Here is a 27,868-nt window from a genome sequence, read left to right as displayed (position 1 = left end):
GCCTTACACTGAGGACTAAGGAGATTAGTGTACTGGGGTGAGTACGGTGATGGATTCCAAAGATAACTTGGGGCTTCAAGCAGCTATCATTCAAGGATGGCTTAGGAACCATGGTAGTTAAGAGAAGGCACAAGCAATTGGTATGTACAAATTCCTTACAAGAGGGAGCAAAGACAAAGCCAGACTTCTGGGTACAAAATTGAAACAGGAAATTCCATTTAAATATGGGAAACTTTTTGTTGTGAGGGTGATCAAAAACTGGAGCAGATCGAGAGAGACTGTGAAGTGGGTCTTTGTTGATGCTTATAACCTAACTGCACTTGTCTTGTGCAACCTGTAGTCAGTTAATGTGCTTTGAGACTGTACAATTTCCAGAGTCCTTCCAGCCATGCTCTTTGGCTTTGAATAGAAGATTTTGGCAGGTGGAAATGTTACTGGAGAGGCAGGGAATTGGGGCATTGGTGAGAAGGTGGGTAGAATGGCAGCTTCCTTGTATCTTGGGAAATAGCAGCTAAGCAGAGAGACTTCTCCCTTTCTTCATCTTATTAGGCTTTCTGAAATACTGGCTTCAGATGCCTAAAAGAAAGGGAAAATTAACTCTGTAACTTCACTGACCTTATTGTATAAATCTCAGTTTGTAAACTTGCTTTTGTGAACAAAGGCACAATTCATTCAGTTTGGAATGAAATACCTTTATTTTGTTTGATTTGGTAAGTTATACTATATGAAAACAAGTAAATAAATAGTGTTTTTATGTGACTGCTTAAAAAACAGGTTCTTATTTTTTAATGTTTGATGTGTTTAAAGATCTTATGCTTGTAACATGCTTTTGTCTTTGCTACGATTTTTTGAGATAGTAGAAGTATTGTGTCATGGCTTAGCTGTTTACAAAGATCTACTGTATGCACAAGCGTTTCATCTATTAGTGCCTCTGCAAATTTGATATTCTTTTTGTTACTGCCAACAATTTAAAAATTAGTCTTGTGTTCTTCTATGCAGCTCACGAAGTCTCATCGACAAGGTCATATGGTGAAAGTGGACTGGCTGGACAGATTGACCTTTAGAGAAATAGAAATGATCAATGAGGTAGGTTATTTTACATCAGAGTTGCACTGTTTTTGTTTGTTTGTTTTTTAGATCTTGCTAATATGGACTGTTCACTTAGGAGACTAATTTGTCCTGCTTTTCATCAACTGATATGATGGTGTATATGATAAAAGAAAAAATAATTCTTTACACTTCTAATTTGAACTTGACATGGGCAGTTAATAAATAGAAAACTATCTTAGTTGTCAACTTCAAGTGACTTGTATTTACTAATAATTTGTGATAGCTTGGAACAAATGTTGATGGGTTTGGTTAACTTAATTCTAAGATTTAGATTGTGAGGGAAGCTTATTTGGCCATACAGGCTGTTCCTTGGCTTTTGACCTATTCAGCTTTATTGTTTTTGATTTTTCAGGTGTTGAGGAAAAATACTTTTAAGATTTGAGTGAATTTAAAGTACAGTAACAAACAAGATAGACCTCAAAATAAGCACGGCACCTGAATGTGGTGTTAAACGCTCAATGAATAAAATCACTAACTGATTATTCTCATCTTGCACAACAAAACTCCTTTGTTTTCTGTTTTGTGCTCTGAGACTTACATTAAGACATCTAGCTCAGATTCTTTTGCAATATATGTATATATATATATAACCATTGACTAGTATTTCTGAGATTTCAATGCATCCCACATCAGAAATGGATATTGTTTTGCTGTCTCTCTGTTACATTACATAAAATTCAGCATCCTTTATTCCTAGACCTATTACTTAATATATAGAACCCCTTTGCCTCTGCTGGCAAGTTCAACTCAATATTGATATATTAAATGAGCTTCAGTTGCTGGCTCTTAAAGGTTATACTTTTTTAAAATCAAATATATGATGAAGATTGCATCTAATTTCTTTATTTTTTCCCAGCAAAATTTTAAAATTCTAAGCACTTACTAAATAAATATATGAGCAAATCTGATAGCGAATGAGCAGCAAATCTAACCTTAGTCCAAGTTTTATTTGTTCCTTTCATTCTTCATCTAAAATGTGATTTTTTTCATGTCTTCTTGATTTTGACTGACATGCATAATTATATGTAAGCATTTAAAAAAACCCAAACAACTGGTTATTTTTTGTTGCTTTTTTGCTGATCTTTAGGCTCACAATTGCAAGTCACTGATAAAAACGATATATTTTGTTTACTTCTGAATATTCATTTTGATTGTGTAGGGATGTAAAGAAGAAAGCATGTCAGGAAAGGTCTCAAATAGTGTGATGAAATGATTAACTGAATAATTGTTTCAACAACTAGTTACGGCACAAAGAAAGAGTAATTGCTGTGCTGAGAATGCTGAAGATTGATACTCTTTAATATGATACACATCTGTGGTGATTCTCTTCTCAGAGGGAAAAACGAAGTTCTAATTTTATGTACCTGATGATTGAATTCCGTTGCGTCAAGAGTGATGATAAAGAATATGGAATAGTTTACTACGAAAAGGTATGTGCCTTGCAGACTTTATGGTTGTCTTTAAAAAGCAGCATGTGCACCTTAAATGGATTTTTTTTTTTCCACTGAGGTGAAATATTCTGCTGCAGGATAGCAGCAGGCATCTGTCAGTGGCAGCTGTTTATGTACATACAAATCAAATGGTATAGATGCAATGAGATTACAGAAGTCAATCATTCATGCAACATTTGAAGATTACACGATTTTCTAAGTGTGAGTGATTAAAAACTTTTTGATTTATTGTTCCTTCAGTCATCCAGTGGTACTTTCAGTGTAGCTGTAGGTAAAATTGTCTCTCATCAAGAAGAGATGTACCTGCGTTGATTGGTAATTTTATAAAATATAAGTTATTAAAAACTTGGCACAGGTGCTCTCCTTGTGAATGTTTCCTTGAAAATGAACAAGTAAGTGTACACTTCAATGCTGAAAATGTTTTGAAAGTAAATTTAACAGAAAACTTCTGGTTTGAAATATCTTTCATCTTTTCTTTCTGTTTACAAAACAGATCTCCAGAGTAGTAACTGATGTTTGTGACTATATTATCATTCTTGCAAAGAAAAATTGTTTGTAGAAATAGATACCAAGATATCATTTTCTAAACAGTATCCCTGGATGCTTCCAATTTACATAGATAAATTTTTCAATGTCATTAGTTTCTCGCTTTTCAAGTTTTTTATTCTGTAGTATCCAGAAAAATATCTTTAAAAGTAGGTGTTTAAAAAGATCAATACATAAGATCATAGTGAGACACTTGAGAATTGACATCAGGATTGTGGGTTCAAATTTTGGGGAAGAGAGGATTGACAGTAATAGGCAGCATTGGCCTTTTACTCCAAGGACTGGAGCATCTTCCCTATGAACACAGGCCGAGAGAGCTGGGGCTCTTCAGCCTTGAGAGGAGAGGACTCTAAAGGGACCTTTAGTGGCTTTCCAGTACCTGTAGGGGCCTACTGGGGAGGGACTTTTAAAAAGGCATATAGTGACAGGATGAGAGGAAATAGCTTTAAACTGGAAAAGAGTAGACTTAAGCTAGATATCAGAAGGAAATTCTTTACTGTGAGGGTGATGAGATACTGGAAGAGGTTGCCCAGAGAGGCTGTTTATGCCCCCTTTCTGGAGGCGTTCAAGGCTAGGCTGAATGGGGCTGTGAGCAGCCTGATCTGGAGGGAGGTGACCCTGCGTGTAGTAGAGGGTTGGAACTAAACGATATTAGAGATCCCTTCCCTTCTAACCCAAACCCTTCTATGATTCTATGATTGGTCTTGCTCTGGGTTAAGATCTTAAATCAGAATGTTCTGTACTTGTCATAGGTACAAAATAATAAACATCATTAACATACAGCTTTGTACAGTCATGGCTTCTTTAGTTTTGTAGTTGAATGTGATGTTCCTAAAAATGGTTTCTCTTTCTACCTCCAGAAATGTACTGTTACAGCTTATTTATGTGCACTATTTTGTTCAGTCATCATTGTGATTTTACAGGTATCAAAAGTGAGGGAAGAAGACTTAGACTTTAAACATGCATCTGTTTCTTTGCACAGAACAAAATAACTATAGATTGTCTGGTTTTTGGAAATGAAGTATTTGGTTGTATAGTAGTATATATCAAAGCTCAAACTGCAGTTACTTTTAGGAGTTTGTTATTATAGAGTAGCTTTTCAACACGTTCTTGACCTTTTTTCTGGCAGCAATAGGGAACAGTACATAAATTAGTGCCTGTCTTCTCAGCTTTTTCATACCTTCAATTACAGTGTATAGTATACATATCCAGTATATTGAAACTAGGTTCTCTTGTCACCTGTCTGTGACCGATAGGCAAAGTGGAGATTACTTGTCAGAGTTTTGTTGATAAATTTGTTTACGGGTGTTTACAAAGAGCTGCACTGCTAAAGAATCTCAATTCTAGCATCCCCTGCTTGACTCAACCTTCAATTACAGTGGAGTAAGGTAGCAGGGATTGTTTCCATGTTCTCTGTTAATACAGCATTCGTGATGGGAAGGTTAACAGTCTGTTAGTAACAACAGCATCACTTCTGATTTCCACTTAGGGAAAATTCAGTGTGATTTTTCCAAATGCAAATAACAACAAGGTTTTTCTTTAATATATATAACCTTGTGGTGGTTTCAAGTGAAACCTTTGTTTGAATAAATTGATTGCACTACAGCATGCAATTTAAAAAAAAGCTTTATTATCAGTGAAAGCTGTTTTCATGCCTTGAGTATAGAATAAGATTAATAGACCTTACTTATTGGTATTGTGAAAGCTCATTACATGAGGATGATCAGGAGGAATATTTTGAAAGCATGCACCTGACCAAATTCAAGTGCTAATTTAGATTTGACTGTCAGACACTGATATAGTTTAGTAAGCTTGTATGATAAGGGTAATAGTGAGCCACATGGTGTTCTCAAGGTATGACAGAGAATTAGAACCAAGTGCTAATCTAATTGAAAGGCATAGAAAACAGCTGATTTCCTTCACAGTAAGACTAATTGACAAAGTAATCTGTTCTGGACAGTAGCTTGGCCTGTGTATGCTTTTGCAAAACTTGATTCAGCAGCAGAATCAAACTTGTAGTTTACGTTTAAACCAGAGTTTTTCCTGATGCTTGAACAGAACAGTCAGAACTCTTCAGCATTATGTAACTATATTTAAGAAGAGGTAGTTAAAGATGTTATTAGATTTTCAAGGGTTTAAGAGGCATATCAGCAGTGCGTTAGAAATAAAAACTAGTTTTGCATTTAGAAGAAATTATAAACATTATGACATTAGTCACTGGAAAGTACGGTGCCTTTTTAAAATTGTTCTGTGCATATAAACTTTTAGTCAGTTGTAATTCTCATCCTTGTAAGTAATCGCTGTGATAGGCTTTTGATTGTGGAGTCCAATTTTTACAAGTCTAGAATTTACAGTTGCCTATATTATCTGGAAGTTTTCAGAGAGGAAGATGTAATAGAATGAGCATTATTACTGCCCATCCCCGGAGAATCCACCTGGATCTCAATGTTAGAAATGCTTAAGCAGGAGTATACACCTGTATACACCACTGAGTCAGGTTTTTCTACATCAATTTATGTGAAGGGTCCACACTAAGTGGGGTGTTATTTGTCACTGGGGTATTTGTATTTCTTTTTTATGAAAACCACATCTGACTGCAGTCTTTTTATGGTTCTGATTAGAAACATAACTGATGAGCTGATAGAACTTGATCTGTGATTATTTATCGTCAAATTTTATTTTTTTGGTGGATTTTCCTGCCGAAGCATTTCATTAGTATTTCATTGCTCTTACCTAATATCAGAAAGTCATGATCTGGAAGTTGTTTCCAGTGTTGTGACAAAAGTTTTAGTACAGTGAGAATGCTGATCTGTCAGTCTAGCTCCTACTCTATTCATCTACTGTTACACTGACACAGTAGTGTTTAACTATAATGGAACTATTTCCATACTATATGAATAATGCTAAGTGCATTATTTAGGGGAATGTTCTTTTAAAATAAACTGTAAACAAATGCCCTTTTAAAGTATTTGTATGTGTGCTTTTTAGAAATCTCAGGGGAGAAATAATTTTGTTTTTGTTCTGGGACCATCATCAGTCACAGCCAGATTTTGGATGCATGTTAACTTTGACTAGAAGGGATGTATATGTGGTTAATGCCATTACTTTTCAAATTCAGAAAGGTATAGGACACTAGTATGTGTGCAAGTGTCTTCTTGAATGTGCTTATTTTAGTCAGCAACATATGAATTTGCATAGTTTTTAAAAGTATTTCCCATGAAAGAGTGGTAGAAATACTAATTTTTGTTTCTTGTTGATGTCAGTTAAGTAATTTCCCCCCTTGATATAAGCTCCTCGTTTCTTTGAAAGTTAATTCTGAAAAAAATATAAGGTATATAAAGAATTAAATTACTGAGGGAGGTGTTGAGATAGAAAAAATGTGTGTTCTTGGTTGAACTGAAATGCCCATTTCTCTTAAAATGGAACTGAACCTACCTCAACTAAAGTGCTTAGCTTTTAGATTTATATGTATTACACTCGAAAATCTAGTGAAGCTTCATTCCTGTATAATGATTTGATATTTTGTGTGTAAGATGTATATTCTTGTAATTTCTTCTGTATTATGTATATATATGTGAGTATGTCTTGATGTTGTACTGATTTATATATGTACATAAGAAGCAGTTCTGTGGGTGCATCTTTCAAGTGGACTACCAAATATATTGATTGATAGATTTTAGTTTTCTCAGCTAATGCTGCATATCTTTACCAGATCTACCAATTCTTTCCTCTCTGCATCCCTGATGTCTCTGTAAATTGTGAAGAGTCAACAGTAAACATGGAAAAAATAAAGTGATGAAAACAGTGGAAAGATTGTTAGCAGTAGCCTTTTGATTAAACCCTTGGCTGAATTTTTAAATGTAAAGATGTAGGTTGTGATTCAGAAAATAATTCCAGTAGGTGTTTTTAGTCCCTGCTTGTCTTTGAAAATGTGAATAAGTGTTCCGTTCAGTCTTTGGAAGTTCTGCCATTATTACTTCTGTCCTGTTTGATCATTCTGACAAAAGGTATTTCTATTAGGATTCATTATTCTAATCTGCTCCATACTAACTGAGAAGAAACTTATTGAAGTATCAAGTATTACATATTATACTGATTTTTTGTGTGTGTTTTTTTTTTATTTATTTTTTTTTGGTCTTAAATATTTTTAGGTCATGTCAGTTAATGCTAGGTTCCACTTCTGTAGTAAAAAAAGAAAAAAAAGGAACACTAAGCTGTTGGATGTTAATAAAAAAGAAAACTGGATTTGATCTAATGGTGGTGGGCTTAATTTTTACCTTTTAATAGGTTCAAAGAAAATATTTTGCTTCTCCTATGTTATTTATGGAGCACCAGATTTTCCTAACTATTTTTCTGAGCAACTGATTTTCCAACTGTTTGACTACTATCGTTCTGCCCCAGAACAGTGCAGCATGAACTTCCACAAGAGACTGTGATGTTACATTTGGAATCAACAATAGGTAGACATATATATGTATGTATATATATCTTTTTAAATTTGACTGTTTCAAGGAACCTTTATTGCTGAACTATTCTGAAGTAATTTCTGAAATGTGGCTGCTGTTTATAGCAAAGGACTTGCTTTCTGTTGGAAATAGAGGTCCTGCTTTGTTTTCTTTTCTTGCTTCCAGAAGATGTGTGTAATGATAGCAGCAAATTTCTCTACTCACCTGTGTGCTATCGTGGTGAAGAGCTGCTGGGATGTATTTCACTGGATGAACTTCAACATATATTGTGACCATGCTTATCATCAGGCAAAAAACAGATACATATATTTTTATCTTTTCTCCTTCAGGCCCATCGAAACTGCAGGGTGTAGTTGCATCATTTTTTTCACTTAAATATAATGTGCTGTATGTTAATAGAAAAGCAATATGCTAATATGGCATTGCTTTAGAATTAGAAATATTAAATAAACTTTTAACTGTCTTTCAGGATGGTGATGAGTCATCCCCAGTTTTAACAAGTTCTGAAATTGTTAAGATTCCAGATCCACAAATGTCTATGGTAAGCACTGTTCTGTTTAATACATTCTGTAGCACAGTATTTTTGTTGAGAGGTTTCCACAGATGGAGATAAAAGGTTGTCTGTATTCCTACCATCAGTAGTTCAAAGTCCTGTGGGAAAGATGTATTTGACCAGTTGAGAAGTATGTTGGTGTGATTTTTAGTACGTTTTTATTGCTTCTGCTAGATATAAAATACGGCAACTTATTTAATGCTTACGATGAGTTTCTTCCTTACTTTACTTAACGTACTTTCTTCTGAAATGGGGGAAAGCAGATTAGGGGTACTGCTGGTAGAAGAGAGGGTGGGAACATTAGACAAGAAGGAGTTGAAGAAGACAAAGGAAGTTTTGAAGAAGGTGTAGTAACTCGTGGTCACTTCATCTGTTAAAATGTTTTTTTTTTTTCCCCTACACTCTTTTGTATGTTGTTTTTCATGTAGACAGTGCCTAAGTACAGTTCTAGAAAAGATTTCCATTATTGTGGATGCCAATTCAGTGGGACTGGTATTGGCAGCTTTGGGAACCTTAATGTAAGTGGGCTTCTACTGGCAACACTGTTTGAGCACTGTGTAATCTAACACTGCAAGAGCAAGTCTGACAATGCTGAAAACTGCCTTGGCTGCTGAAATCTTGTTGACACCGTGGCTCTTTTTGTGGCTCCTACTGTTGCTAACATGGTATTAACAGTGGGAAAACTTTTTGAGAATGTTTTTGTTGCATACAAAGCTTCATACTGCAAACATCCTACATATGTTTAGAAAACAGCTAGCACGTTTGAGTGCTGTCTAAATCACGGGTGTGTTGACTGAAACACTTGCATTTTGCAGCAATTCACCAAAAGGCAAAATAAGGCTTGTAAGTTGTGTGAAGTACAATAAATACATAAAAATAAATTCAAATCCCTACAGCCTTCCTGTCTTCTATGGAGTAAAAGAGCATACTGTCGAAGAAGTATCTAGTAAAACTGCAGTGATGACAAAAAACAGCCCAGAAGATGCTGTATTTTTAGATGTGCACTTTAATTGTCATGCATTATTCAACATACTGGACAGTTTTTGTTAGGTGGTTTCAATACTAATTTTCTTTAGAGTTTAAGTATTTGTGTATATTGACTTACCCTCTGTGTTTAGGAGAACTTAGTAGAAAGCAAACATCACAAGCTTGCTCGAAGTTTAAGAAGTGGACCTTCTGATCATGATCTGAAACCTAATGCAGCTACTCGAGATCAGCTTAATGTAAGTCAATCATATCATGACTAAATTCAAAGTTATTTTATGTTGTTCACTATTAATACGTGCTGAGAATTTAAACAAAATGTTTAATTTCATTTTGAAGAAAATCATCAATAAAGAAAAATCAGTAGGTGTGTCTCACAAGTAATTAGGTGAGTCCAAGTCAGAAAAAAAGCAGAAATACATTTAACTTTGTAATTTTATCTTTTTAGAAAAACATATTACTTCTGTTTTGACGGTTTAATAACATGTGTTGTGCACATACCTTGATGCTGATGTAGTCTTAACTGCTTATGTTTACCTTCAACCTTGTAACTAAGAAGCATCACCGTGACAACACAAGAACTTTGTGTTATTGAAAACTTTTTTTTCAACCTACTTTTGTGTCATCAGTGTTTTGTTTCATCACAGTATATTCCGTTAACTTAGTGGTTATGCATGCTCATGTTTTTTAAACTGACTTTCTGACTATTTGTCTAATAGATCATTGTGAGTTATCCACCAACAAAACAGCTAACATACGAGGAACAGGATCTAGTTTGGAAATTCAGATATTACCTTACTAACCAGGAGAAGGTAAGGTAACCTTGAGAGGGTTATTAGTGCAATCAGCATTTCATCTGACACTGATTTTACTGTTCTTCCCTTGCAGATACAGACTTTAAGTGTCTGAATAGCTAATTAAGATGATCTTAACTTTTTCTAAAGTCACTAATTTTAAAAATTAAAGTCTCTTGAAATCATAGAATCTAGCTTTTATTGCAGTAGTTTTTGTATAAAGCCCAGAATGACAGTTTAAAGTGCTAGTGGTGATATTTTTGTCAGCAAAAATGAAATGAAATAGAAATAGCTTGTCCATCCCTTTTTAGTAAAGAGTTAATACTGTGTATTACCAGAATATATAGCGGCACACTAAAAAAGTGCATTAAATAAATAACAGTCCAGTGGTGGCTACTTTTATGTATTGGTGATGGTGGTAGAGCAGTAACCAATGACTTCACTTTTTACTTAAAGATAGCTACAAATTTTCAAGATGTATTAAAACAATTCCACACTGTATTGTAAATCTTCTCGGATCTGTGCTCATGTAAATACAGTTCAAATCTAGTTCTGCCTTAACATGAAACATTAATTCTTAAATAGATTTGTTTGATCTTTCTTTCCAGGCCTTGACAAAATTCTTAAAATGTGTTAACTGGGACCTACCACAAGAGGCAAAGCAAGCGCTGGAGTTACTGGGCAAGTGGAAACCAATGGATGTGGAGGACTCCTTAGAACTTCTGTCATCTCACTTCACAAATCCTACAGTTCGACGATATGCTGTTGCTAGACTTCAGCAAGCTGATGATGAGGTATTCGTTGTTCTTTCATCTCAGAACTTGGAGCACAAAGGATTTTTAGCAGGTGCTTCTTACCTTCAAAGGCATTTAAGTAAATAATAGCGATGGAAATGGTGTTGTTGGGCTCTTTTGGAAGAAAGTTCACAATATTTGTAATTGTATTAGTGTGAATAATCGGTGGTAGTTTTTTTTTTGTCAAGTTGAAATAAGTGTTTTCCCCTCAAATCCATCATAATTTTGAATGTTAATATTCATAGAAGTAAATTAAAAGATTTCCAGTTGCCTTGGACATTAAAGCAGTACATCATCATATACTTCATGAAGAAAATGAGTAGATAGACATCTGTAGAAAAAAGGTAGTTCCAATTTTATATTGAGTGTGATGAGCTGTGAATTGCAACTTGAGCCCACTAAATAGATGCTGATAAGTTTAAATTGTAATTATTTACATTCAACAGTAAAAAAAAAAATACTGTAAATATACTACCATAGATCTTGAGTTCTTGGTAATCATCTTGGGATTAAAATAGGGAATGCACTCTTCTTTAATCTTAGAAATCCCTCTTTAGTAGCCAAGGTCGTACTGCTTTGTCTGTGAAGTGTACCTTTCACAAAACATTTAACTCCTACTCAGAAAATTGAGTAGTAGAGAAAACGAATTATAAAGAGGTAGTGATTAAAATTCTATGTTTCAGTCATACATCAGGTGCACTTATTCATTGCTAAGGATAAAAGAAAAAAAACTGTACAGAAAAGAGGAGGAAAGATTGTTTCTTGGTACTATGGTCCAGATTTTGTTTCATTCCTTGAAGCTGTGAACTAAAATTTATTTTGTGTACGCTCTAAGTAGGGCAGCTTAACTAAAGTGTGTTTTAAAAGCATATTTTCATGTTTCAAGTGTTAATTAGTTAATTAACACTTTGTGTAACAAAGAAGTAGTAATGTAATAACTCTTATATTTTGGGAGTCTAACTCCATCCTAGATCATTTCTTCTGTTGTATATTGTTTGCTGTTGAGATACTATCCCATTTTACTGACTTTATTAAGAATTCTGAAATCTAGGCAGCTTTGACTGATCCTATGAATTCATTTTCTTTTCTCTTTTTTTCCCCCTTCATGAGGATTTACTAATGTACCTGCTGCAGCTAGTCCAGGCATTGAAATATGAAAATTTTGATGACATAAAAAATGGACTGGAACCTAGCAAGAGGGATAGTCAAGGTTCAATGTCAGAAAGCATGACAACATCTGGAACAAATGGTACAGAAATAGACAGGTAAAAAGCTAAGATTTTCAATAAAAAGAATTTTAAAAGAATTTGCAGGAAGAATCCAGTGAACATAGAGGAGCTGCTGGGGACATACGTTCTATTAATTTCAGTCCAAGAGTAAGGCTGAAGTCCATGACTAATATTGCATTATGTAAGTCACAAACTAATTTGTTCAACAGAAGTCTCCAGTTTTCCAAGTCTTAAGTGTCTAATTACTTGTGTCATTAATGTATACTCTCCATATTATAAATATACTCCTTTTCACTGATCTTACTGCAGATCTGTAGAGTAAATATACTGGGGTGCATGCTGCAGTGACATTTAGACATTAATAGAGGACTTTAATTACTTCCTTTTACTTAGGTAAACTTACTGTATAATAATTTTACCTAGCAAACACTGGATTTGTCTACTGCATGTGATTGCATTCCAGATGTGAGGATTTGCACGTGTTGTGTTTTAGCAACTTCATGAAAAACATTTTTAAAAAGCTTACACTGAAAACATGAATTTGCTAAATTCCCCTGGATGTCTTTTTATTTTTTATGGAAGCTGAAACAAAACAGTAAGATTGATGTGACTGAATGTCCTGCACAGCCTTAAGTTGTGTAACTAACTGAGCACAGATTTTTGATTATTTTCAGCAGCAATAATGATTAAGGCTGCCATTCCATTTGTTCTGGAGCAGAGTTGAGATTATTTACTTACTAGTTCTTTAAAAAATACTTCCTTTACAATTTTCTGAGTTTGTTTTGTGGAAGTCAAATGCATTGCTATTTCCTTGCACACTTCCTGTTCCCCAGTAAAGAACTTCGAATCATGGCAATTACATGCTCTCCTTTGTGTAGTTCCCAGATCATGACTCCTATTCCATCTGTCTCCTCACCACCTCTAACTTCAAAAACAAAGGAAGTTGCAGACAACGAGAACCTTGATGTAAGTCAAGTGTTTCATACAGCAGTTGTGATGTTTGAGGCTTTTTAGTAGACTTTCTACTTTTGTGTGTGTGTGTGTGTGTGTGTGTGTGTGTGTGTGTGTGTGTGTGCGCTTTTGTACTTTGCAGAAAACTTAAGTATTCTAACAATATAAATTGAATTAAATATAGAAAACAAAGCAGCAGCTTACATGAGTTTCTGGTTACATTAGTCAAAGTCTGGGAGGACTGAGCATTGAATTGGTCAGGATAGGAAATCACTCTTAAGTATAAAACAGCTGCAGAGGCTATACATGTGATTAGATACTGACAATCACATGATTGTGTTTGAGCTGTGCGAAAGCTCTGTTTATAATGGAAAACAGTTATCCAAAAGCTTTTAATATCTGCAGTGTGTTCTTCCTTTAGCCAGATTGGCATTTTTTCTTCTTTATGAACCTAAGGACACTATGCTGATTTATATCCACCAAGGATTTTGCTCTTCTGTTTAAAGCAGAAATTGATAAACAAGAATGGAACTACTGGGAGGGAAAAGCAATAAAAACAATTTGGGGAAATTTAATTTTCAATCTGATGTATAGTTGAACAAAAAGTCCATTCCTTTTCACAAATTTGTCTTTCTGGGTCTCAGAACTGAATAGAAAATAATCCTCAAATGAAGCATATGAACAAGGATACGCAGATTTCTTCTTGCACTATTATACCTTGGATAAGTAGCTAAATGCTCAGTGAACTCTACAGATTCATTCACTAAAATGAAGATTGAGAACATACTAATGAGTTTTAGTTCTTCTGGATGCGAACTGGGTAGCAAATCTACGGCTTTAGGCTTGAATCTCACGCTTGGAAAATTGCATAGCAGACAAGTGTAAAGAAAGTACTGTACATAGAAAGTTAATACTGAAGATCTTTAGTTGGTAAATATGCTGCTTCAGTAGGTTTTTTTTTTACTTGGAGTTTACTGCTCGGATTGTTCAAAGTAAAAATTGAAAATAATAACTTCTATGTAGGATGAGTTGGGTTCAACTTTTAGAAAGGAATGAATCTCTTATATCCATGCATTGTTATTTTTCCTTAACTAAATTTTACTAATGCATTCAGAATTCTTTTACTATGTAATTGTGCTTTTCTTAAATCCCTCACAGCAAGACCTTTGCACTTTCTTGATATCACGAGCATGCAAAAATTCTACGTTGGCAAACTACTTATACTGGTATGTAGTAAACTATATATCAATGTGTAATTGAAATCAAAGCTATAGTGCCCAGAAGGATGCAAAGGAAAAGATAACTTGTTGTGAACTTGAGTCTCTGCTTCTGTCAGGATGAAATAATGCATTTAAAACAACATACGTCTGAACACAGTATTCAGTCAATAAGGGGCATGTACACAAACAGTAAGTACAGTATTTAAGAAAAGAATTAAAACCAGACATTTTTACATTCTTATTCAATTTGTATATGGTGGTAGATAAGAAAGCTCATCTTCTGCAGTGAGTAAAGTTTCTCAATCAAGAGAGAACTTAATTGGGTTCAAAAAGCACTAATTATTTTGTGCTAACAATTATTTCAGATTTGATTTGTGCCTATGTTGTGATCACAAACAAAAAGTCATTGTAGATGTGTACTTAGTTACAGGATAACTTCAGTATGAACTGTTCATCTAGATAATGAAGAGGTAAGGTCTTGTCTCACTTAAGCAATTCAAGAGTTAAAGTAGATTCTTCAACTAGTCATCTGTGTTTCTTATATACCTAGTGGAATAATCATTTGCAGATGTGGAGTACAACTGTTTTAATATTAAGACAAGATAATTCACAAGTGTGTATATTTGTGCACATACATACATGAGCACAAACATATACACAAGACACACATTTTATAGTGGAGAACATAGGTACTTCTGATTTTAGCCAAATATAATGATAATTATTTCTACTCTTTTAGATGTATTTGATAAATACTTATCACATTAGCAAGTGCTAATTATAAATTGAGTATTTTATATGGTAAAACCATGGTTATTAAAATCTTTTAGTGTTGTAACCTCCAAGAGTGATTTAATAAATTTTATTTTTTCGTTACTTTAAGGTATGTAAATGCCTGGCTTAAGTAGTTCCTTAGCATATAGTATAATCACCAAATATAAAAACATTAATTGTATAATCAGCGAATATAAAGATGTTATAATTATGAAATAAACAAGGGAGTTTGGCAAAGGAGATCATAATAACAAGAAGAGAAAAGATATAAAGTTTACCCATGTCCTGAGCTCACTGCAAAACTTCAAAGAAGGGATTTCCAGAAGAGATCCTTCCTCACTGGCAGTCAGCTCTTAAATGGGTCTAGGAGAGGTGGAGCCAGGCTCCACCCCTTCTGGTAGCACAGGTGAATTGCCTTCACCTCTGCTCCCAGCGCTGACTCACTGCTCGCCTCAGGTTATCAATCAGAGGTTCAGGCTGTGATTCAGCAGTTCCCATACACATATGTACTTTAATTGCGGTGGCCAAAGTTGATGCTTGTCTCCATAAAAAAGATGCAGCTGAAATGGCTAAATTATAGGCATATTGCATTAATGTGGGTAGAAGGTAAATGTTTGACCTGAGTAAACCTTTATTAAAACAAACATTGGTAGCTAGTTTCTATTATGCTGACATAAGCTGATCAGTTGCTTGTTTCAACTATCCAGACACAGCGTGCACCTAAAATAATGGAAAAGTTTGTTAACTGTTGAAAATTAAACTTCCTTGCTCATTCACTTGCTTTAAAGTTCTCCTACCACTGTACTTTAACTGTGCTTACAAAATTCACTGCTTTACTTTTCCCTCTGTGGGCATATGAGACTCCTCCTGAAATAGTAGTTTTGAAATAGTTTTGAGAAGTTGTCTAGTTTTGTTTTGTTTTGTTTTAGCAAATGAAGATGTTAATTACATATTTCAGTTTGTTGTTACATCCAATTTTCCTTTTAAGTTTTAGTGCACAGACTAAAGATCTTTGTGTTTATGGTCATACCATTGCAATCTAATTTTGTCACTTTAGGAATGTAACAGTGTAAGCCAGTGTAAGAAAAGGCTTTGGAAGTAATTTCCATTTAGAGAATATGCATTGAATACTTTACATATTCCTTTTTTTTTTTTATATTTATTTGTAAATAAGAGTAGTCAAATTTAACACATGCAATTTTTAAACGTAGAGTTCTTACACTAGTGTGAACAAGAAAATTCAAAATTTGTTTATGCAGATAGAAATTTAAGAAAAATAAACCGAAGCTACAGTGAAATTTGTCTATCAGTACAACTTTCCGTACAGATGAGAATCATGGATGCCCGTAACTGTTTGCTTTTGAACTGATGATATACCTTTCTCACTCTGCTCCTTCTTCTCAGGAGGAAGGAAGTTTGATTTGTACAGCAGGGGAGTTGTTTTTGACTTGAGCTGTTCACAGGCAATTTCCTTTTTTCTCCTTTTTAGTTATGAGTGCAGTTTCCAGATTATCATCTAAAATAGAGTCCAGGGTATTTTGTCATTTATGTTCTACCATATTAAAGCTAATCTGAAATCAGTGTAAAACTGAAGTGTGTAGCAACAATAACAAAAACAACCCATGTAGTGTTCATAGCATTCTTGAACATTACCTGAAGTTTAGAGGACTCTGAAAACAGCAGTGCTCATTTGTAGAAAGCACCCTACCCATATGAAAAGTCACCTAGAGAGGGGAAGAAACATGATGAATATGTAGAGGCTTTGTCATCTCTACGTTTTTTTTTTTGTTTGTTTTTTGTGTTCAACATGTATAGTGGGTTTCTTTTTTTTCTGGATAAAATTTAGGAGATATTTTCTTAAACAGAAAGGATCTTTTGTGCACAGCGGTAATTGCTTGTCAGTGCTATGAATAGAAAGAAACACAAAAAATTACTAACTATTATATCAAAGTAAAATGCTGACAGTTACAATACAAGCATCTGAAATTATCCTATTTAATTTTGTTGCAATATCATAATTTTAGAAGAACTTGATTTGAAATACAGACTTTGCTACTTCAGGATCAGTATGTTTTCTTTCACTTTTGATGTTGGAAACAGATAGCATTTTTTTAATGTATGCTTGAGTTTGAAGTTTGCATTATGCCTGGGCTTGCTTCGAGTATTTTTTCATTTCTGACTTGTCCTGTTTAAGTGACAAGATGTTTGCTGTAGTGAAGCACCTCAGAAATGTTGATAGGCTGTCATAATTCAAGTGGAAGTTTGTAATTATGAGAGAGCTCATTTGTTATCTCATTCAAGAATGTATTTGTTTTCAGATCCAGACATACAGAGTTGTTGTGTTTCACTAAAATATGTTCTAATCTGGTGCTGCACTAACTTGAGGTTTTTTGTACTCCAGGTATGTAATTGTGGAATGTGAAGACCAGGACACTCAGCAGAGGGACCCAAAGACTCACGAAATGTACCTAAATGTGATGAGAAGATTTAGTCAAGCTTTGCTAAAGGTAATGCTTAACATAGTGTTTTTTGTTAGTTATTTTGTTAAAAAAAAAAAAAAAAAAAGACACGTGTCTAGGAAAAGGACACTTTGTCGTGTCAGTTATATAGAAAGCTTCCACTTTACTTGAATTTTCAGTGTTCGTAGTAAACTATACAGAGGCTACCAAAAAAGTAAAGGAGAATTATTGAAAATTGTCCTCTGTCTTATTTCTTGCTTCCATTAGTAAAATGCTGATTCTGAAATCCTCTACCTTGTATAAGCAGTCGGTTATTTCTTTTGCAGTTGAAATTGAGTCAAAAAGCCTGTCATCCTAACTCAGAAGAAGAATTGTTCTATTTGCCCTTAGCAGAGGGTTATGTAGGAAAAAAAGCAAAAACAAAAATGTTTTTATGAATTGTAGTGTATAATTTTTTTAGTAGATACATGGTCTTTCCTGATTTTAATGTGTCTCATGTTTTGTATTTCCATTTTACAAATGCTTTTTGAATCTGACTCAGACTTTGTAGAATGTTCTGTGTGCTTGCTCTTACTAACTTCTGTTGTGTGAATAAGTTTGTCATGCATGATTGTTCACAACTAAAATTATTGATGCAAATTAAAATACGCTGGTAAGTCAAATAATTAATTGCCAGCTGCAATAATTTTGATTGTATTTTACAGAAAATGTCTTCTGAATTGAAAGGAAATTGATCTTTATTCACTTCTTAAAGTCCAAAAGCCTAAGATCACAGCAATAATTTCTAAATAAGATAATAAGGGAACAAAAAACTAATTTTGTTTCTCTTAATTCACTTAGGGTGATAAGTCTGTCAGGGTTATGCGTTCATTATTGGCAGCTCAGCAGACATTTGTGGATCGGCTCGTTCATGTAATGAAAGCAGTGCAGCGTGAAAGTGGGAATCGTAAGAAAAAGGTAAATAAGAGATTGGAAAACTTATCTCTGGGTAGAAATTAACAGCGTGAATGGTAGCTTTTCATGAAATATTCTTAGCACTGAGATGTTACAGGACAGATGTTACAGGACTGTTACACAATTTCAGCTAATTTTAAACAAACATAGGAGAATATTACATGAGTCGAAGCTATAAAGTGCTCTGAAACTTCAAAGGAGAAAAAAGAGGCCCCTCAGAAAAGTCTTAGGGTACTGTGGCAAAAATAAAGTGTTGGAATAATGTGAAGAGCTGGTGATGCAAGAATGAACAAGTCACGGAGGACAGGAGAACGTAGCAGACAGAGGTTGTTGTAATTATTTTTATCATGTTGTGAATTGTGTGCTTGTTGTGAATTGTCAAAGAGTCATGCAACGACCAAGGTTGGTGGCACCTCAATAGATCATCTTGTCTTACCTATTTTTCAAACATATCCCCTTTTAGTAGCTTGTCTAGGGCTGTGTCTATAGAGTTTTTGATATTTCCAAGAGCAGAAACTCACCAAGGATTTTAAACAATATTATCCATTGTTCAGTCACCCTCACAGTTAGCAAGTGTTTCTTGACTTCCAGTTGTACTCTCCCCATGCTCGTATTTTTGTCCCTCCTCCCTCTTATTGTGGCAGTAGACATCACTGAAAAGAGTCTAGCTCTCTTGGTTGCTCCCTCTTGATGTGTTTCTGTATGTAAATAAAATCCACCCTGAGGCCTTCTCTCTTGGCTTAGCAGCCCTAATTCTCTCAGCCTTTTCTCCTAGAAGAGATGATCCACTCTTAATTTTTGTGGCCAGACACTGCAACTCTCTCCAGTGTGCCCAAGTCTATCTTATGATCTGGATCCCAGAACTGGACACAGCACTCTAGGTGCTACCTCATCAATGCAGAGTGAAGAGGAAGGATCATTTCCCTTGAGTTCTGGGTCAATATGCCTAATGCATCCCAGAATACCATTAGCCTTCTTTACTGCAAAGTGTCTACCAGACCTTCAGGTTTTTTGTTCGTTTGTTTGTGCAAGGGAATTTATATCAGTGTAAGAAATCAAGAAATTCAGCTAACTTATTTTGTTCCAAGAGCAAAAATCAAAAAGCTATTCCTTTATAAGATGAGTGTATAACTACATGAAATGGAACTGTTAGCCTTGAGAGATGAAGAATTTCTGTCATAAGTACCTTCTAAGATACTTCACCCTTTTTATTTAAAATACTGCGTGAGCTTGACAGGTATGGAGAGGGAGCAGTATCTCCAAGGAATTTGTGTCAATTTATTTTCTTTTCCTCTGATGTGTACCATTATTCTTTAGCATTAGTTTTCAGTGTGATTTTCCACTATCTTTTCTATCTTTGGGGTATGTTTGTGGAGGAAAATGGAACATTTAAGCATTGTATCACTTCTCTGAAACTTCGTAATCATGCTATGTGCTGGTAAGAAAGGTATAATCACCAAAAGAGATTGAAGGTTTTTTCAATCCATAGAAATGTATTGCCTGTTTGTGCAGTGTTTTGGTAATGTTCTGTCATATGTTCTTTTTTCAAACTAAACCACAGGGCTTTGATTTTGGAAGCATAAAGAATTGAAAAAATTAGTGATTTATTAGTAATTAGTATATATCTACTGTTAGAAGACTTTAATTGTTCATGTGTACCTAGTAAGTGTGCTTTGAATAAAAAAACAAGTATTTGATTATTTTTTCTTTTAGAACGAGAGGCTTCAGGCATTGCTAGCAGATAATGAAAAGATGAATTTAGCAGATATGGAACTTATTCCTCTTCCTCTGGAACCTCAGGTGAAAATTAAAGGAATAATCCCTGAAAAAGCCACACTGTTCAAGGTAAATGGCATCTAAGTAGCTGCAATATAAATTATGACCACCAAGCTTAGAAACATCAGTTGGAATGTTGAAATGTCAAGGCAAGATCTAACTGTAACATGTTCTTAAAAGTGGTTGAATAACTTTTTTTTTGTTGTTTGTTTGTTTGTTTTGTTTGTTTTTGTTTTTCCTGGAAGTATTTTCTGGCACCAAGTTCAAACAGCTTTTGAAAGACTGATGTTATGAAGTAGCTGTATTCTCCTTTAGAAAAGGGTAGAATTTTATGTACTAAACTTCAGTAATGCAAGTGGTTCACCAACTGGAGATGTTCTTCCCAAGTTGACAATGCTTCCTATTTCAGAATTTGTCTGAATCTTGATGAGTCTGTGGTCAGCAGGAATATCATTTATGATCAAAAATCTTACAAATCAGATCACCTATGTTACACCTAAGATACATGAGCATGTATTCCTTTGTAAAATAAACCTCTTGTTAGGGGCTGGAAAGAAAGATGACTGTTCATTTGTTGCAATGGACTGCTGAGTAGATCATGTAACCCGAGGATAAATAACTCATTAAATTATACCAGTTCTGTTAATTGTGGTTATATGGTTATCCCTTAGTGTAAATACATACAGTCTGTATGCTGTTAAAAGGACTAGTTTTGTTTTGCTTCTTATGCTTCCTGGAATGTGAGTTATTACCTGTGTCCAGTAATGTAGTACCTCCCTATAAATTTAACTTCAAATTATTATAGTCAGCCTAAATATGTTTTGCTAGTTAGGCCTCTAACCAGAAGTTTAAGTGCTAAGTTTAAGGAAGGGAAAAAAGATTCTAGCTGCTCTTGCAGCCTGTTACCAGGCCGTAAATTTATTTATATCTGCAAAATAGTGATAGTGGAATGCATTAATTTTTGTCAGCTTAGGGAAACATTTTTCCATAGTTATCTGATAACTTTGATTCCCCATTGGCCTGTTTTTTTTCACGTACCCATTATTTAGAAGAGTACTCATCTCCCACTACATGCTCAAGTAACTTGTTTTCACATTGGGGATTGGCCTGATTCTGAATGGTTACTGATTCCCATTTAATCACTAATCTTGCTCAATGAGAAAAAAATCGAACTCCTAGATGAATGACTAATTTCTGATGCTTTTGGACATCACATGCCAGATTTATTGAACTTTATCTTTAAAAAAATGTATTCCATGTGAAAAATATAACATAGCTGCTCAAATATTAAACAGTGTCTTTGATTTTTATTGTTTTTGTGTTGAGGGAAGCGACTTGGTGAGTTGCAGTAGTTGAAATTATTCATGTAGATAATTGATCCCTTTCAGTCCGTTTTATTTGAAGAAACAACAAACAAATTGATTTTCACTAACGACAATGTAAAATGGCATTTTTGCTTTTACTAAATAGATTAAGGAAGCAGTTGATTTTTAAAGATGACTTGCCTCTAGCATTTCTTTGATGTTTATCCTATAATTGTGTCTTTTTGATCTGATCAGTTAAAATTTGTTTTGTTGTGACCTTTTGCTCAGTGCTTTCATGTTGATTAGAATTAAATGCATGCAAACAATTTGAATCCTTCTGCCCTTTTGTCTTCATGGGTTGGGGGGTAGCATTTAGGGAAAGAGTGTATCATTTACACTTCACTATTTTTTTTCTCTTTAAACAGTGAAGAACTGGAGGGATTTAATTTATTTTTATTTTTTCAAACATGGTTAAATCACAATTCTGGTAACTGAGAATGCCATGGTCTAATTGATTCCTAAACAGTAGGTGACTACTTTAAGAAGTTTTGGGGTTTGCTTATTTTCTGCCAGATATGAGGAACATTAAGAAACTTCTGGTCCTTGCTGCCATGCTGCTAATAACCAAGGAGACTGTTATGTCACTCAGTTTTATACCTTATGCCTTATTCTTGCCTATTTCACTTACTTCTAATGCTATGGGTTTACATTTTAGAAATGTAGTGTAGCAAGATGTTGATGCAAATGTTGTTTTGAGCCAGCTCAGTAGGATTTTCTGTTCCAGAGTGCTTTAATGCCTGCTCAGTTATTCTTCAAGACAGAAGATGGAGGCAAATATCCTGTAATTTTTAAGCATGGGGATGATTTACGTCAAGATCAACTTATTCTTCAGATTATTTCACTTATGGATAAGGTAAGGATTACCATTTTATGTGGCATTTCTGAGTTCTTCATTCTTCTCAACAGCAAGACTGGTAAAAACTGTTAATGAGGCTCACGTGGCTACTGATGTAGCTAATACATTTTAGGGTTTTTCTGACCTTAGATTTTTTTTTTTTTAATAGATCTTTTCAGATTCTGTTTATATTAAAAAAAATTAAATTCTCAAATCAGCCTTTATTCATTACTCGTTACAGTGAAGAACTTCATAGGTCAGTGTCCAGTATTATTTTAGAAACATAGCTGGTTTTTGTTGCTCTCATTTTAATACTTCCTTCTACTCCATCCCAGCTGCTAAGAAAAGAAAATCTGGATTTGAAACTGACGCCGTATAAAGTGCTGGCAACTAGTACAAAACACGGTATGAGTACTTTGTTTTCTAAAAATACAGTATTGGGTATTTTTCTTTCCCCCCCTCATTGATTGTTGTGACTAGATACTTTACTTAATGTACAGCATTCTGGAAAAAGAGCTCAAATGTGTAGGATAAAGTATATAAATTACTGAAGTAACCAACTTAATTGACCACAGTATTCCATAAATTGTGATACGTAACAGTCATTAGACTATTTCCAGACATTGTTTTCATGCTGGTTTGCTGCATGAATATTCCTGCTGACTTTTGTGTTAACTGGGGGAAAAAAACTCAGCAAAATGAAATCAAACTTGGCTATGCTTTCAGATCCATTGTGGATAAGCATTTAGGATGTCACTGATATCACTTTTTCTTCTGTTGAAAGTTTGAAACTGGCTTTTTCTGTCCTGATTGGGAGTTAGGATAAGTGGTTATATTATCGAGGCCTGAAAATTCAGGAAAAAAAGTGTTGTGTTTTTTGTTTTGCTTTGCCAGTGAGAAGCAGTTGAATGAATGTGTTAGTGAAACCTTTTAATAAAAATGCTTTATAAAGTATCTTCAGATGTCTATGCACTCAAATTTTTTGTTGTTTCTTTTGCAGGCTTCATGCAGTTTATTCAGTCAGTGCCAGTTGCAGAAGTTCTTGCTACTGAGGAAAGTATACAGGTATGTGATATAGTACTTCTTAAGTCTTCTACTCATCAGACAGTGTAAATTACAGCCTTAGTTCTTATGTATCAGTCTTTACAGTCTCTCCACTGATATTTGTGTTTGCTATTCAAAAGACAGATGTAGACTTCAGGTGGACTAGATTTTTATTTTTGCTTTAGAAAAACACACTTTAATTGCCACATGACTGTCTCATGACCTAAGAGTAACACCATATATATAATTAAACTCTATCTTAGTTGTAAAACTGAAGTTGTGGGTTTCCTGAAATGGTGAATGTAATGCCAGACAATTTTCTGTATTCTTCTGTTTTTAAGATATTTCTGTTGTTTACTCAGTGATTTTGATACCTTGTTAAGCACGTAGTAATGTTTTTTAGATTGAACACTAAGTATTTTGTCCATTTAATTTTTGACATCTGTAACATTGATCATCTGGTCCAACTGTGAACTCATTGCCGCCATACCCATTAACCATGTCCCAAGTGCCACATCTCCATGTTTCTTGAAAATCACCAGGAATGATGACTCCATGACCTCCTTAGGCAGCTTGTGCCAGTGCCTGACCACTCTTTCTGAGAAGTTTTTTCCTATAATCTGAACATTCTGTGACACAATTTAAGGCTGTTCCCTCTCATTCTATCACCAGTTACCTCTGAGCAGTGGTTGACCCCCACAGTGGTACAACTTCCTATCAGGTAGTTGTAGAGAATGATAAGGACTGAGCTTCTTCTCCAGACTGAACTATCCCAGTTATCTCAGCTGTTCATCCTAAGATTTGTGACCCCTTACCAGCTTTGTTGTTCTTCCCAAGTCTCACTCCATTGCCTCAGTGTCTTTTAGTGGGTGGCCCAAAACTGAAAAGAGTTTTCACGGTGCAGCCTCAGCAGAGTTGAGCATGGGTTGATTATCTCCCTGCTCCTGTTGACAGCACTTTCTTTATAAGCAAGGATGCCATTGGCCTTTTTGGCCACTGGGTGGGCCAAGAAGCACTGGGCTCACTGCTGGCTCATGTTCATGATTGTCAGCTAGCTGTCTCAGATTCATTTTTCACAGAACTTAGTTCAGTGTGATTTTTCCTGACCTATCACAAACAGACGTACTTTTGTATTCATAATTATTAATTAGTATATCCTTAATGCGTTGTTAATTTTCTGGGACTATTTTAAAGATCTGCATTTCAATTTAAAATTCAGATCTGTTTCTGTTGAGCGAATATGATGATTAAGTGAAATGTAAAGATAGCAATGTAGAATTAAATTAGATCTTACTAGTTTTGGTGGGAAGTGGGAGGTGGCTGTTACCTTAACATGACACTACTGGCTATTTGTGGTTCTTGTTTTATATCTTGAATTAGTAGTTATAAAAATCCTGTTACAGGTCATACAGGATAACTAAATGTATTGATGACTTCCATTCCAGAACTTCTTCAGAAAGCACGCACCTAGTGAGACTGGACCTCATGGAATAAGTGCAGAGGTGATGGACACGTATGTTAAGAGCTGCGGTAAGTGACAGTATTACAACTGATAATTTTGTATCTGAAATATAATAGTTGGGCTTGATAAGTTATTGAGGCACTTCAATTTAAATGTCAGCAGCTGGAAGACTGTACAGCTGCATATTGTCAGAACCTCTGTTGTAGCAAGGGTAGATCTTGTTTATATAGCCAATGAGATATAAAGTTTATTCAGCAGATCAGTCATTAAGTGATTTGCTATTAAACTTAACTTTGATGGTTAATTGAAAGATTCTCATGAACGAAAAGCTAGTCATTAATTTGTCAGGACTACAGCAATGTTCAGGCTTCTTACAGCTTTCAGGGTAGAATTAGAGGCCATGAGTTTTTCTGGTAGTTAGCATTAGTGCATAGATTTTTGAGATAATGTAAGAAAATTTGGATTTTCTTTCTACCTAGTGCCTTTTTTGGGGAAGGTGGATATGTGAAAAGGAGGAGTATAGCAAAATATTTCAGCTTTTTTCCCATTATGATCAAGGAGTCTGCAAAGCCCTCAAAGGGGATTGCCACTCACTAAAAAAAGGGTAATTTTGAGTTGGACATGCAGTATACTATTTCTCTTCTCTGCCTTCTTTCCTTTTCCTTTTCCTTGAAGAGATTAGAAGTTAAAAATGCCTTTCTTTCTAGCAGTAATCTTATCTACAATCCCTCTATTTCTATGAAGAATCAGTTAGATTCTTCATAATTCAGGGAGGTGTAAAACATTTGTTCAGTAATTAATCATCTGTATTTGAGGTAGAAAATTCTAATTTGCTAGGAAAGCAAGTGATTTTTTTTCTTGGATGACACTGTTTAATTTCTTATTCCATTCAGGTTAAAAGAAAATGTGGTAGTGTAGTTTTTGCTCAATAATTGGATGCGTAAAAGATGCGTAAGAGACGTGTTAAAACATGTTTTCTGTCCATTAAATTAAACAGCTTTTTCCTACAAAAAGTGTCATTCAATTGTTGCTCTACAGTGTCTTTTTTTATTTTTTCTGATGCAGTCGTTAGAACTTCTTAAAATGGTTCTGATTAATTGGTGAAAGAAATAAGTGTTTGCATTAGACGTAATTTATCACATCCTAGCTTTCTTCTTAGCTTGTAAATACTACTGACACATGCATTCAGTTTCATATCAATGTCTAATGCTTGTTTACATTTTGATAAATATCTTTAAATGTTTGAAGTGTGTACTTTTATTTTGCCCAAAGTGCTTTGAAATATCTTAATCCAAGTATTGGAAGAAATTGGATTTTTTGACACTATTATGCGTATAATTGGGTAGCAAAAGTTTAATTTAGGTTTCTGAGTAAATTTGTGTTCTCCATCTTGCTGATAATCTTGATTATTCTTCCATGTCTTCTGATCCTCTGTGGCATTCTGCTTGTGAGCAAAAATTAAGGTTACATTATATGCTATTGTTAACTGCACAGAACTTGTTGCTCTCCAGGAAAGGTACTTGTATTGATGCTTACAATTTACTTGTTACAGCTGGTTATTGTGTAATTACTTACATCCTTGGAGTTGGAGACAGACATCTGGATAATCTTTTACTAACAAAAACAGGTAAATTCCTTTTACTAGTTTAATTTTATAATGACATCTGTTTAATTTCAGATATGTGGGTGATGTTCAAATGTATTGGCTCAAATTTCCTTATGGATTGAACCCATAGAGTATTGGAGGTCAAAATATATTCTTATACTATCAGTGTAAGAGTATATTGTCTCATCTAAGATAGTATTTGATTCAGTAAATCTAAGTTTAAATTACTAGTAATATAGAACCATAGAAGAGTTTAGTTTGCAGGGGACCTAAGATCATTTACTTCCAACCCCCCAATAAAAGTCACGTGACAGATGAATAGTAAGGAAACAAGTAGATTAAGCATGCTCTAATCAAATTAGGCAAGAAATAAGGTTTAGCTGGTATGTGGTATTGATGTTTGTGTAACCACAGCTTATATATCTGAAGTCTGAATTCTCTTGAACAAAGAAATGTTTACAAACTCTGGATTTCTGTGTATATTTTTCTTGGTTTATTTTACCATCTTATATTCTACTTTGGCATTTTTTATACTCATGAAAGCTTGACTTCAGAGCTGTTTAAGAACACAGGTTCTTTCTTAAGTGATGCTGACTTTTTTGAAAGTAGTACGGCCATAGTGTAGGGTAAAACTTGTCTGCCTTTCAGATCAAAAAACCTGTTGCTGTTGTCTTAAACTTGTATAAATATCATACTTATTTTTTTTCTAAAAAACCTTATTCAAAGCTGAAAAAAGGAATGCAGTAGTAGGTAGCTGTAAAGTAATTCTAATTCCAACTATCCTAATGATCTTCATCAAACAATTTAATTATTCATTAAATTGTTATGTTCCTGTTTTTCAGATTTCCTAGCATGCAATTGAAAGCAATTTCAAGATGTACTAATTGCATGCCAGTTGCATTGTAATATTTTATGTATGCTGTTCCTAATACAATAGACGTTATGGCAAGTATTATCAGTTGTCATGTGGAATTAGATATAATCTTCTTAACTTCCCTGATATCCCTGATAATTCTCTCAGATTTTACTTTCTTCTAAAAGAAATGGTGCTGTGAACTTTTCAGATGCTTTTCCAAGAAATGGAAAACATGATGCAACCCTAAACTGGGAATGCCACGTAAGACCTTGCAGAGCAGCGTTCACTTCAAAGTTTTCTCTTGCCTCTGAACACACCTTTTTTTTTTTTTTTTTTTAAAGAAAACTAAGCCCCTGAAAAGTAAAAAATCCAAGTGTTCCGTTAGACTAACTGATGGTCAGGATCATTCCAGAGCCCTGCTGAAGCTGTGTTTTTATTTTTCTCAGTTATTTGTAGAAGAGATTAGGGTCTAAATGTCCTACCTGTTACAAATACATGATTGAGGGAGCAGAAGTATAGAGGTTATCACTTAATGAGATATATCACAGAATTATAGAATGGGTTGGTTTAGAAGGTACCTTAAAAATCTTATCGTTCCAATCTTCTGTCACTAGACAAGCCCCATCCAGCCTGGCCTTGA

The 27,868-nt window shown here is 34.5% G+C and overlaps 1 protein-coding gene across 2 annotated transcripts in view; it reads left to right on the top strand.

Moving 5' to 3' along the window:
• The window catches only part of PIK3C3 (phosphatidylinositol 3-kinase catalytic subunit type 3), a 64,716-nt gene that overhangs the window by 8,406 nt on the left and 28,442 nt on the right, over positions 1-27,868 (top strand). The window contains exons 5-22 of one of the 2 annotated variants that reach the window (XM_085213128.1): positions 1,000-1,086; positions 2,445-2,540; positions 8,043-8,114; positions 8,555-8,644; positions 9,245-9,349; positions 9,830-9,922; positions 10,513-10,698; positions 11,809-11,963; positions 12,806-12,893; positions 14,037-14,104; positions 17,274-17,379; positions 18,172-18,288; positions 19,999-20,130; positions 22,150-22,278; positions 22,596-22,665; positions 23,261-23,325; positions 24,750-24,834; positions 26,319-26,393. In XM_085213128.1, coding sequence (XP_085069254.1) covers positions 1,000-1,086; positions 2,445-2,540; positions 8,043-8,114; positions 8,555-8,644; positions 9,245-9,349; positions 9,830-9,922; positions 10,513-10,698; positions 11,809-11,963; positions 12,806-12,893; positions 14,037-14,104; positions 17,274-17,379; positions 18,172-18,288; positions 19,999-20,130; positions 22,150-22,278; positions 22,596-22,665; positions 23,261-23,325; positions 24,750-24,834; positions 26,319-26,393 — 1,819 coding nt within the window. The remainder of the gene's footprint in view (positions 1-999; positions 1,087-2,444; positions 2,541-8,042; positions 8,115-8,554; positions 8,645-9,244; positions 9,350-9,829; positions 9,923-10,512; positions 10,699-11,808; positions 11,964-12,805; positions 12,894-14,036; positions 14,105-17,273; positions 17,380-18,171; positions 18,289-19,998; positions 20,131-22,149; positions 22,279-22,595; positions 22,666-23,260; positions 23,326-24,749; positions 24,835-26,318; positions 26,394-27,868) is intronic. The other variant, XM_085213129.1, reaches the window with a different exon arrangement.

The sequence above is a fragment of the Meleagris gallopavo genome, chromosome Z, assembly GCF_905368555.1.
Source record: "Meleagris gallopavo chromosome Z, MGAL_WU_HG_1.1, whole genome shotgun sequence".
Taxonomy (NCBI): domain Eukaryota; kingdom Metazoa; phylum Chordata; class Aves; order Galliformes; family Phasianidae; genus Meleagris; species Meleagris gallopavo.
Note: the sequence above shows the minus strand (reverse complement) of the source record. Positions and strands in the feature narration are given on the sequence as shown.